Genomic DNA, 13064 nt, shown 5'->3' with positions numbered 1-13064 from the left:
GCCATCTCTCATTCAACAAAAACGAACTACATGCCAGGCACTGGCAACCATAGTGTGATCCCATTTTAAGAAAAACAGATAAAATATGTAAAGAAAAATATGAAGAAATAAGCACTAAAGTATGTGTGATTATGCCTTATTTATGTATACAGGATCCACATTTAAAAGTTTAAAATATTTTTAATATACTTAGCATTCTCTAGTTAATAAAGCTAACAGAAGTCTTTGGCCAAGTTCTGGTTCACTGAAACATCTACACTGTTGAGGTTTCACATAAACAAATGCACCTTAATTTCCATCAACCAATAAAGAAAAATAACAGTTAATACATTTCTCAGAATAAATGTATCTCTTGAAAACCAGGGACATTCAAAGCAATAGGAACAAATGGAGTATCCATCTGAAGATAGTGTAATGCCAGCCATCTCAAAACTGTAATTTTATAAGGAGGCTACAAGGCTAAACTGGACTTGGAAATGAGATAAAAACATTCCAATACTTGTGCCAGAGAGAACCAGCATTAGCCAGCAATCATTTGGAAGTATGAAGTTATAGAATACCAGCTGTAAAATAAACGTTTTACTTAAATACAGGCACTTCTTAAAACTTATGACAGCACAGTAAATTCCTGGCGTGTAATAGTGGAAACTGCTATACAATGTAAGGCAAACCCTCCATCCATCATGACAATACTCACATGCATGCCGATTGTGCACACAAACCAAAACTGTACTTACCTTAAGAGGCTGGGGGCCTCTCAATCCTGTTTGTCCTCCCATCTGGGGAGAGCCCTGCTGAAGAGGCTCAGTCAGTAAGTTGCCAGCACTTCCCATGCCTGGGTTTGGGTACTGCATATTCTGTCGCCCTCGGCCTGCTCCAATTGAACCGTTCATGACTTGATTAGGCATTATCCCTTGTCCATTGCCTGCAGCCAACATTCCAGGATTCATGCCCGCATTCATCCCTGTGTTCATTCCCATGGCAGGCTGATTTACTGGACTGTTCATCATACCTGTTGACTGCGTAGGACCCTGATTTGGTCCACTAGTGCCCATCCCCATGTTGGGAGAAGTCAAGCCTGCCTGTGTCATTGGGCTTTTGACCATGCTATTTATCAAACCTAATCCAGGACTGCTCTGTTGGGCCTGGCTGGCCATGACTTGACCTGGGCCACCAACTCCCATATTGAGGTTAGGGGAACTACCAGATCGCAGCAATTCTGACAGCTGTTTATGTTTAGAAGCTGCATCTTGTACCATGCCAAGACTTGTCTGAAGCTGATTAATATCACCACCATTGGTTAGTCCCAATTCTGTAGAGTTGATTAATTCATCTGGTAAGTCGTGCTCCAAGTCAAATAGAGAGCCAAAATCTAAAAGCAAAGGGAAAAAACAAAGGTCAAAGTATGACAAAACCAAAATAAAAAACTGCTCTATATTCTTCTTAATAAGCATTAAATGTCATTTCCAAACCTCACTCCATGTTTTTCTATTTATTTGAGACAGGGTCTTACTCTGTTGCACAGGCTGGAGTGCAGTGGTGCGATCTTGGCTTACTGTAACCTCTATCCACAGGTTCAAGTGATTCTACCATCTCAGCCTCCCAAGTAGCTGTGACTACAGGTGCGCACCACCACACCGAGCTAAATTTTGTATTTTTAGTAGAGGCGGAGCTTGCCATGTTGATCTGGCTGGTCTTACACTCCTGAGCTGAAGCTATCTGTCTGCACTGGCCTTCCAAAGTGCTGGGATTACAGGTGTGAGCCACTACACACAGCCCTATATATATATATATATATACTATTTGTATGGTAGTTTTTTAGGTCATACTAAAACCATTTTATAGATTTTTTAAATTGAGGGGATATTTGGTTATATCAACAAACTTAAACACTTAAGAACTATACCTAAAATAAGACCAAGGAAAAAAGGGATTGAAAGTACAACACCCCCCATCAATGATAGACTGGATAAAGAAAATGTGGCACATATACACCATGGAATACCATGCAGCCATAAAAAAGGATGAGTTCATGTCCTTTGCAGGGACAAGGATGAAGCCTGGAAACCATCATTCTCAGAAAACTAACATAGGAAAAGAAAACTAAACACCGCATGTTCTCACTCATAAGTGGGAGTTAAACAATACGAACACATGGACACAGAGAGGGGAACATCAGACACCAGGGCCTGCTGGGGGATGGGGGGCTAGGGGAGGATAGCATTAGGACAAATACCTAATGTAGATGACGGATTGATGGGTGCGGCAAACCACCATGGCACATGTATACCTATGTAACAAACCTGCACGTTCTGCACATGTATCCCAAAACTTAAAGTATAATTAAAAAAAGAAAAACATTCTAAATAATGTTATAGAATTAGCATAATAGTTGAAATAAAATTTTATTTTTTGTTAAAAAAAAGTGCAACACCCATTATTACATGAGTTGCTAGCTAAAGGTTTGTATCCACAGTCATGGAAAAAAGAAATGCAATTAAGCTGTATTAATATTCCCAAGTTCCTTAGAAGAACAGTTAAAATATCTACACACAAACTAAACTCAGGATGGAAAGAAAACATTTTAAATATTGTAATACATAAAGACACACAACTGATACAAAAGACCTGTCATTTGTGGAACACTCAGTGTGCGCTCCAGTTAAGCAGAGGGCTATCCACCATTTTTTACCAAGTTCCTATATAGTACCTGCCTCAAAGTAGGCTTTTAACAGGCGGAGTTTTTGACCTGTAGCCTACAGAATAGCTTTCCTTAACCAAAATCTAGCCAGAATAGGGTACAACACCATGCCTCTGGCTCCTTCACCATACAAACCACCCCTACCAAAAACAGGGTGCAAGACCAGCCCTGGTAGCTCACACCTGTAATCTCAGTACTTTAGAAGGCCAAGGCAGGAGGAATTCTTCAGCCCAGGTCAACACAGCAAGACCCTGTCTCTACAAACAATAAAGTCGGCTGGGTGTGGTGGCACTAGGCTACAGTCCTAGCTACTCAGGAGGCTAAGGTGGGAGGATTACTTGAGTCCAGGAATTTGAGGTTGTAGTGAGCTTTAACTGCACAACTGCACTCCAGCCTGGGTGACAGAGCAAGATCTTGTCTCAAAAAAGAACAAACAAACAAAACTGGGTGCTAAGTATAGATTAATGCAGGGTTTCTCAACCCTGGCACTATTAACATTTTGAGCTATGTGGTAATTCTTTGTTGTGGGTGGAGGGGGATTGTCTTGTGCCCTCTATTATCATTAGGAGACTCCTGGTCTTTCTACTTATGCCAGTAGCACCCATATCCCAATTGTGACAATCAAAACTGTCTCCAGACATCACCAAACATCCCCTGGGGGAAGAAAATTACTCCTGATTGACCTATTGACAGTATTAACCTATTATAGAAATTATTTGAGTTTTCTTTCCTTTCAATTCTCTAAAGTAGTTTTCACATTAAAAAGGCATTACTGGGTGCTGGGCATAGTGGTACACACCTATAGTCCAAGCTACTCAGGAGGCTGAGGCAAGAGGATAGCTTGAGCCCAGGAATTCACATCAAGTCTGGGCACTGTGAGACCTTGTCTACTAACAACAAAAATTCCACAGCTATTATCCTCTTAAAAAATGGACCATCCCTTGAAGACAAAATATTGCCTTAATGGTCTACTTGATCCAATTAATCTTAGTTCCTAAGTATAACTCTTCCTGTATGTGCCCTTCCTCTTCTTGTAGTTTTTTTTTTTCTTCCCAATCCTGCTCCTTCTGTATCTTTTAGCATTTTATCATGTCACTGAAATTATCTCTGGGTTTGCCTCCTCTCCTCCCCTTGCCATCCCTTGTGACCACCCCTCACTCCAACCATGCATTCTTCGCGAAGGACATGTTTTACCACTTACATACCAGCTCCTTGCCTACTGGCAACATAGTAAGCACATGGTCATATATTAACTAAACCAACATGTGGTCATATATGAACTAAGTCAAATTGTATCCCAAGATCTCAGGGCATAATTTAGAGTCCAGAGTTTTACAGAATTACTCTTTCCTTTTGAAATATCATATGGGCTCCTCCATCAAAAATGTGTCACAAGGCTGAGCACTTTGGCTCACAACCTGTAATCCCAACACTTTGTGAGGCCAAGCAGGGCAGATGGCTCGAGCTCAGCAGACCAGCCTGGGCAACATGGAGAAAACCAAACTGCACAAAAAAATACAAAACTTAGCCAGGCCTAGTGGCCTGTACCTGTGGTCTCAGCTACTAGGGAGGCTGAGGAAGGAGGATAGCGGCAGCTTGGGAAGTTGAGGCTGCAGTGAGCCGTGAATGTACCACTGCACTCTAGCCTGGGTGACAGAGTGAGATCCTATCTCAAACAACAACAACAACAAACACATAAATGTGTAACAAAACTGATCTAAAACCACTATTCAAAAATGCTTGCTTAATATACTGATATAGTTCCTTCATTATTTCCTTATACTTACGTGATTTACAAAACTGAGATCATACTTTATTTGCAATTTTTACTTTTCCCCTGGAGTATCCAAGAAAATATTTTATCATTAGCATACTGAACATAGAGGACAAAAAAATCTCCACTTTAGAAATTTTAAAAACAGGCAGTGATAAATTACAAAAGAAATCACAAAGGAAATTGAGTAATAAAAAATATATTTCAAAACCTAAAGGCCTATGTTAGAAAATAAAGTTAAAAAGGCCGGGCGCAGTGGCTCACGCCTGTAATCCCAGCACTTTGGGAGGCCGAGGTGGGCGGATCACGAGGTCAGGAGATCGAGACCATCCTGGATAACACGGTGAAACCCCGTCTCTACTAAAAATACAAAAAATTAGCAGGGCGTGGTGGCGGGCGCCTATAGTCCCAGCTACTCAGGAGGCTGAGGCAGGAGAATGGCATGAACCCGGGAGACAGAGTTTGCAGTGAGCCGAGATCGTGCCACTTCACTCCAGCCTGGGCGACAGAGCGAGACTCCGTCTCAAAAAAAAAATAATAATAAATAAAGTTACAAATTAATGAACTCTCCAGTGAGTCTCCTGAGGTTGCTAATAATGAATTAAGTATCCAAATTATATTAGAAAAATAGTATTAATATGAAAAAGACAATCAAAGACAAAAGCATAAACGAAAGAGGAAATAGGAATGTAACAGCATTACCAAAACTAGAAGTTAGTTTTTTGGAGTAACAAAAGACGAACTTCAAGAAGGTTAAGAAAAAAAGAAAATTAAAAGATAAAGCAATACTATCAACTTTATACAAATGAAGAAAACATACAAAATAAATAAATTCCGGAGAAAATACTCAAACCTTAATAAAAAAGAAATCATATAGGATATGGAATGTCCCAGTTTCTCCAACAAATCCATAGCATAAGTTGGGGGGGGGGGGGGGGTGTGTGGAATCCTGATTCAAACAAGCCAACTATAAACACACATTTTGAAATGAGAGTAAGAGATATTTAAGTACAGACTGAGCAATGGGTGATATTAAGAAATCATTAACTTTATTGACTATAACAATGGCATCATTTTAAAATAAATCCTTTTTACTGAAAGATATACATTGAAATATTTCTGGTGAAATGACATGGCTAGGATTTGCTTTAAAATACTCCAGCAAAAAAGGGGGGAAGGGTAGTATAATATACTAGTAAACCTGAAGCTGGGTAATAGGCACATGGGAAGCCAGACCACTGTAATCCTACTGCTACTAGAGAAAATAAGCCCTTGGTTAATCTTTCCATAAAGAAAGCACCATATCCGAATTGTTTACAGGCATGCCCTACACCAAACTTTCAAGGAAAATACAATTCAAGCTAACACAAATACTTCTAAAAAAAAAAAAAAACAAATAATATAAAAATTACACATGGCCAATATAAGAAAAACACAGGCCAATCTTCTTCATGGACACAGAAACAAGACTCTTTAAAAAGAGCAAACCAAAGGCTCAAAAATCATCATCAAGTTGGGATAATCCCAGGAATCCAGGGGACACCAGAACATCTATAAACTGTCATTCGCCATAGTAACAAAGGATAAAGAAAATATAAGATTCATCTTGGCCAGGCACAGTGGCTCACGCCTGTAATCCCAGCACTTTGGGAGGCCAAGGTGGGCAGATCACTTGAGGTCAGGAGCTTGAGACCAGCCTGGCCAATATAGCGAAACCCCATCTCTACTAAAAACAAAACAAAACATTAGCTGGGTGTGGTGGCAGGCGCCTGTAGTCCCAGCTACTTGGGAGGCTGAAGCAGGGAATCGCTTGAACCCGGGGAAGCAGAGGTTGCAGTGAGCAGAGACAGTGCCACTGCACTCCAGGCTGGGTGACAGAGCGAGACTGTCTCACACACACACATAAAAAAATACGTGGCCAGGCGTGGTGGCTCACGCTTGTAATCCCAGCACTTTGGGAGGCCAAGGCGGGCGGATCACGAGTTCAGGAGATTGAGACCATCCTGGCTAACACGGTGAAACCCCATCTCTACTAAAAAATACAAAAAATTAGCTGGGCGCGGTGGCGGATGCCTGTAGTCCCAGCTACTCGGGAGGCTGAGGCAGGAGGATGGCGTGAACCCGGGAGGCGGAGCTTGCAGTGAGTGGGGATCGCTCCACTGCACTCCAGCCTGGGCGACAGAGTGAGACTCTGTCTCAACAAAAAAAAAAAAAAAAAAAAAAAAAAAAAAAAAAAAAAAAAAGGTTACAAGTTCTAAAAAAGAAAAAAAAAGAGAAAAAAGTCCGGGCATGGTGGTTCTCACCTGTAATCCCAGCACTTTAGCAGGCCAAGGCAGGCGTTCACCTGAGGTCGGGTGTTCGAGACCAGCCTGAGCAACATGGAGAAACCCCGTCTCTACCAAAAATACAAAATTAGCGGTACGTGGTGGTGCAGGCCGTAGCCTCAGCTACTCAGGAGGCTGAGGCAGGAGAATCGCTTGACTTGGGAGGCAGAGGTTGTGGTGAGCCCAGATAGTGCCATTGCACTCTAGCCTGGGTGACAAAAGCAAAACTCCGTCTCAAAACAAAAAAGAAGGAAAGAAAGAAAAAGGAAAAAGGAAGAAACAAAACTTATTGTCTGTAGATAATATAACTGTTGACATAGAAAGTTCAAAGCAAATACATATAACATCACACTATACCCCATGAATATACACAACTGTTGTCAATTTTAAAGAAATACACACAACTGGAAATTGTGAGAGGTTAGCAAGATGACTGGTTATACCATAAATATAAACGTATCAAAGTGAATTTCTGTATGCCAGCAACAAATGGTTACAAATAATTTTTTAAATAATGTAGAGCCGGGCACAGTGGCTCACGCCTGTAATCCTAGCACTTTGGGAGGCTGAGACAGGTGGACTGCTGGAGGTCAGGAGTTTAAGACCAGCCGAGACCAGCCTGGCCAGTGTGATGAAACCCGGTCTCCACTAAAAATACCAAAATTAGCTGCGCGTGGTGGCACATGCCTGTAGTCCCAGCTACTCAGAAGGCTGAGGCACGAGAATCGCTTGCATCCAGGAGGCAGAGTTTGCAGTGAGCAGAGATTGTACCACTGCATTCCGGCCTGGGTGACAAGAGTGAGACTCTATCTCAAATTTAAAAAAAAAAAAAAAAAAAAAAAAGATTTATAACATAGGGAAAAACTGACAATGTATATAAAACAGGTGTAAACTCAAAAGTAAAGGCTGACTAAATAGAATATCTCAAACACTTAGAAATCCTCAGTATTAAAAACATCATTCCCCAGTACTGATCTATAGATTCAATGCAGTATCAATCAAACTTCTAGAAGTTTGTCAAGAAACTGGACAAGATGATTCTAAAGTATACACAGATCCCAAGGACCACTGGAAGTGTGAAAAAATAAAAAGGAAAAGACAGCCAGAAGGGTGGCTCACGCCTGTAATCCTAGCACATTGGAAGGCCGAGGGGAGAAAGACCACCTCTCTACAAAAATATTATTTTTAAAAATTAGCTGGATATAGGCCGGATGTGGTAGCTCACATCTGCAATCCCAGCACTTTACTTTGGGAGGCCGAGGCGGGTGGATCACTTGAGGCCAGGTGTTCAAGACCAGCCTGGCCAACATAGTGAAATCCCATCTCTACTAAAAATAAAAAAATCAGCCGGGAATGGTGGAGCATGCCTGTAGTCCCAGCTAGTCGGGAGGCTGAGGCAGGAGAATCAGTTGAACCCGAGAGGTGGAGGTTGCAATGACACCACTGCACTCCAGCTTGGGCAACAGAGTGAGACTTTGTCTCAAAAAAAAAAAAAAAAAAAAAAAAAGAAAAAAAGAAAAAAAGAAAAAAAAAATTAGCTGGATATGCTGGCATGCACCTACAGGTCCCAGTTACTCAAAGGGCCTGCTTGAGCCCAGGAGGTTGAGGCTGCAGTGCGCTATGATCCTGCCACTGCACTCCAGCCTGGGTGACCAAGTGAGGCTCTGTCTCAATAACTTAAAAAAAAGGGGGGGGCGGGGAACAGGATGGGCACAGTGGGTCACACCTGTAATCCCAGCACTTTGGGAGGCCGAGGCGAGCAGATCACCTGAGGTCAAGAGTTCGAGCCTGGCCAACATGGTGAAACCCCATCTCTACTAAAAATACAAAAATTAGCTGGGCGTGGTGGCAGGCGCCTGTAATCCCAGCTACTCAGGAGGCCGGGGCAGGAGAATTGCTTGAGCCCGGGAGGCAGAAGTTCCATTTAGCTGAGATCACGCCATTGCACTCCAGCCTGGGAAACAGAGCAAGACTACATCTCCGGGGGGTGGTGGCGGGGAGGTGCTTGGGGGAGCATGGCCTGAAGCTTGGGTCTCAGAAGCTCCAAAAAAAACCAACTCCATCCGTCCCCGTCCTCCTCCCCCTGCCAAAAAAAAAAAGATGCAGGGATAACCTTGTTTCCATCTCTGCATAACAGCAAAGTGCCTACTTCATGTTATTTGTGATTAAATGAGTGAATAAATGTAAAGTGTTTAGAACAGTACCTGGCACACACTAAGCACTATAAACATGTTACCTATTGTTATTCAATGGACTCATTACACTATTAGGAGATAGCCCAGCTTACAATGATGACAGCATACATTTATCCAGCACTTTCAATGTGTCAGGCATTTTTCTTGGCACCTCACGTTTATTCTCATTCATCTCAACAACCTCAGAAGTTCATACTAGTCACATCACATGTACAGAGTTCATCAAGCAGTAATCAGCTTTAGTAATATAGAAGTCTTGTTATTCTAGGGCCTACAGTGAGGGTTTTCATTTACTGAAGCCAAATCTATTGTATTTGATTGCTGTCTTATGTTTTCCGTTTTTTTTTTTTGAGACAGGGTCTTGCTCTGTCGCCCAGCCTGGAGTGGAGCGACGGGATCACAGCACACTGCAGCTTCACCTCCTGGCTCAAGCAATCCTCCTTAGTAGCTGCCACCAAAGGCACGCATCACCACACCTAATTTTTTATTTTGTTGAGATGGGAGTCTCACCATGTTACCCAGACTGGTCTGAATCTCCTGGGCTCAGGCAAGCCTCCCACCTTGGCCTCCCAAAGTGCTGGGATTACTTACATATGTGTGCCACGGCGCTGGGCCAGCAAGCATTTTTTCTAGACAGTAAGGTGAGCTCTTAAGATATTTATCTACTTTTGCCCCCTTTATATTTAATTAAAAACTTATAAATCTGAAGTTTGTTCCATTACCTTTTAACTATCCTATGGCAAATATTAAAAAACAGTATCACAAATGACTGTTGAAATGAAGGAACTATCTCCAGTAAGACATTTCCTGCTTACTAAAGTATCAACCAATCAACATCACCAGGCTGCTTCTACCAAGTAGTTTGTTCACAAGTTCCTTTATGCCTTTAATGATGCTCCAATACAAACATCACTTTCAGTAAAATCTTTCTTCTGCTTCACAAGGAGCAGTATTTTTTTTTTTTGAAGTTTCTTCATCTGAGTGTACACTGAGTCCAATCATGGTGAAGTAAAACGGGACAGGACACATATAAATCTGATGTGAAAAGTTTAGCATAGGTTGGGCACCGTGGCTCACGCCTATAATCCTACCACTTTGGAAGGCCAAGGCTGGAGGGTTGCTTGAACGCAGGAGTTCAAGGCCAGCCTGGAATGTAGAAGGACACCAGTGTCAACAAAAAATACGAAAATTAGCCAGGCATGGTGGTGCACATCTGTAGTCCCAGCTACTTGGGAGGCTGAGATGGGAGGATTGCTTGAGCCCAGGAGGTTGAGGTTGCAGTGAGCCATGATCACGCCACTGCACTCCAGACTGGGCGACAGAATGAGACCCTGTCTCAAAAAAAAAAAGAAAGAAAAAGAAAAGTTTAGCCTAATACATGGTTTACCCAGTGGACCGTGTATTAGAAATGTAACAATTTAAACAACAACTGAGTTTGGATTAAACACGTGGAAACTAGTGTTGAGTCAAAACATCCTTTCATTATTACATACTGATTCTGTAGATCACCCTTGTTGTCTTCTATATTGCTTGTGGTCTGCTCCTTGCAACAGATGTAACCATATAATCCCTTATAAAATAAACTCGGTGGCCGGGTGTGGTGGCTCACGCCTGTAATCCCAGCACTTTGGGAGGCCGAGGCAAGCTATCACCTGAGGTCGGGAGTTCAAGACCAGCCTGACTAACACGGAAAAACTCTGTCTCTACAAAAAAAAATACAAAATTAGCTGGGTGTGGTGGCACATGCCTGTAATCCCAGCTACTTGGGAGGCGAGGCTGAGGCAGGAGAATCGCTTGAACCCAGGAGGCAGAGGTTGCAGTGAGCCGAGACTGCACCATTGCACTCCAGTTTGGGCAACAAAAGCCAAACTCCAAATAAATAAATAAATAATAATCTCGGTTCATTTAGCCTTTCCAAAAATCAAAGGATCAAAATAATTCAATGATACGTGAGAAATTGAACAAATGAAGTATTATATATAAATGAAGCATAACCTTCAAAATTAGGACCATTAAAAATATAATCCCAAACACTGTACTATGAACATAAATCAGACAATTTTCTAGTTACTTAACTATGACACAAAATGTAATTTAAAATTAAAACAATTTTGGCTCAAAATCTAATTCTACTATATTAGTATCTCTCACAGTTACACTTTTTTTTTTTTTTACTTAAAAGGCTCACATATTATTTCTTGAGTAAACACACTTACCTTTGTACTTTAGGTAAAATGAAGTAAAATCAACTCAGTTCTCTTAAACTGTGTTCATTAAGTAAAACACCTTTATTAATTATTTAAAATCCAGTCAATTCTCAAATCTCACTTAGAAGACAGAATCCATCTACTGCTCCTCCTCCCTTTAGCTGACTTTCTCTGTGGCATTAAAATGCTTTTAGGTCAGGCACGGTGGCTCATGCCTGTAATCTCAGCACTTTGGAAGGCCGAGGCTGGCGGAGATCAGGAGTTTGAGACCAGCCTGGACAACATGGTGAAACCCCATCGCTACTAAAAATACAAAAATGAGCCGGGGGTGATGGCGCACGCCTGTAATCCCAGCTACTCAGGAGGCTGAGGCTTGAGAATCACCCGAACCTTGAAGGCGGAGGTTGCAGTAAGCCGAGATCACGCTACTGCACTCCAGCCTGGGCGACAGTGCGAGATTCCACCTCAAAAAATAAAAATAAAAAAATGCTTTTAGGCCAGACCTGGTAGGTGGCTCACAACTGTAATCACGGCACTTTGGGAGGCCAAGGCAGGCTGCTTGAGCCCAGGAGTTTTAGACAAGCCTGGGCAACATAGCAAGACCCTGCCTCTACAAAAAAAATTTAAAAATTAGCCAGGCATGGTGGTGCAGCTACAGGCTGAGGTGGGAGGATCATTTAGCCCAGGAGGTCGAGGCTGCCGTGAGCCAAGATTGCGCCACTGCACTACAGCCTGGACGACAGTCTCAAACAAACAACAAAAAACACTTAATGTTTTTAAAGAGTGGACACGTCAAACTTTTCTTTCATCTAACCCAGTGGTTGAGTCCACAGGATGAGCAGGAGCTTGACAGATGAAGAGTGGAACAATCTAAGGTGGGGAGAGTAAAAGCTCAGCCAGTTCAGCAATTGAAATAAACAAAATGGGGAGAACAAAGTGAGTGATGAGGTGGGCAGAGATCAGAAGACTCAGAGCGCCAAGGCCAGGTTAGAGATTTGGAATTTTTTAAAAAACGCAACAAAAAAAGAATGGAGTTGAAAACCAAACCTACATAACATTAGTCATTCTAATTCTGATAATGGTTTGGCTAAACATTGAAACTACCAATCTTACAAAGATTTCTTGTTCTTATTGTTTTTGGACACTCCTACTCTTACACTGGATGCTTAAAAAGCATGAAATTTTAAAACTGTAGCTTTTAAAATGAGAAATTTTGTAAATTTTACAAATTTATCAGGTTCCAACAACTTTCCTAACCTCTATTCAGTACTTCATTTAAAAAAGGTACTTTAACCCTCTGTAAATGAAGAATTATCTAATCATATAAACAACCCATCTAGCAAGGAAATAAAGATGTACAAACATTTCAAACTACGTAATTTGAAGGAACATTAAGAAAATTAAAATAAAATATCCATGCTGGAAAGATAGGCAAGATCTCTAATACTCCAAAAAATTAGGAAAACTTGTAAGTTTTATACAAATTTGGATAAAAGATGATAATTATACAGGATTACACAGCTACAAATGCTGACAGCTGTTGAATTTTGAAATCCAATAGAGTGAAAGGGCAAAAGTGCAAGCAAATTTCAAAATACGTACTCTTCACATGGTCCTGCTATCATGACATCAAAAGGTATACTTATACTTTGGGAAGAGATTAACTTGAAGTTTATTCTTTTTAAACCCCAACACGCCAGGGGTGGTGGCTCACGCCTGTAATCCCAACACTTTGGGAGGCCGAGGTGGGTGGATCATGAAGTCAGGAGTTCAAGACCAGCCTGGCCAACATAGTGAAACCCCATCTCTACTAAAAATACAAAAATTAGCCGGCTGTGGTGGCATGTGCCTATAGTCCCAGCT

At 41.6% G+C, this 13064-nt stretch overlaps 1 protein-coding gene across 4 annotated transcripts in view; it reads right to left on the bottom strand.

Moving 5' to 3' along the window:
- EP300 (E1A binding protein p300) overlaps window positions 1-13064 on the bottom strand; it is a 90518-nt gene that overhangs the window by 63647 nt on the left and 13807 nt on the right. For all 4 annotated transcript variants that reach the window (XM_008967381.5, XM_003814620.6, XM_008967382.5 and 1 more), the window contains exon 2: window positions 738-1372. In XM_008967381.5, coding sequence (XP_008965629.1) covers window positions 738-1372 — 635 coding nt within the window. The remainder of the gene's footprint in view (window positions 1-737; window positions 1373-13064) is intronic.

The sequence above is a fragment of the Pan paniscus genome, chromosome 23 (assembly GCF_029289425.2).
Source record: "Pan paniscus chromosome 23, NHGRI_mPanPan1-v2.0_pri, whole genome shotgun sequence".
Classification (NCBI taxonomy): Eukaryota; Metazoa; Chordata; class Mammalia; order Primates; family Hominidae; genus Pan; species Pan paniscus.
This window is presented reverse-complemented; position numbering and strand designations above follow the sequence as displayed.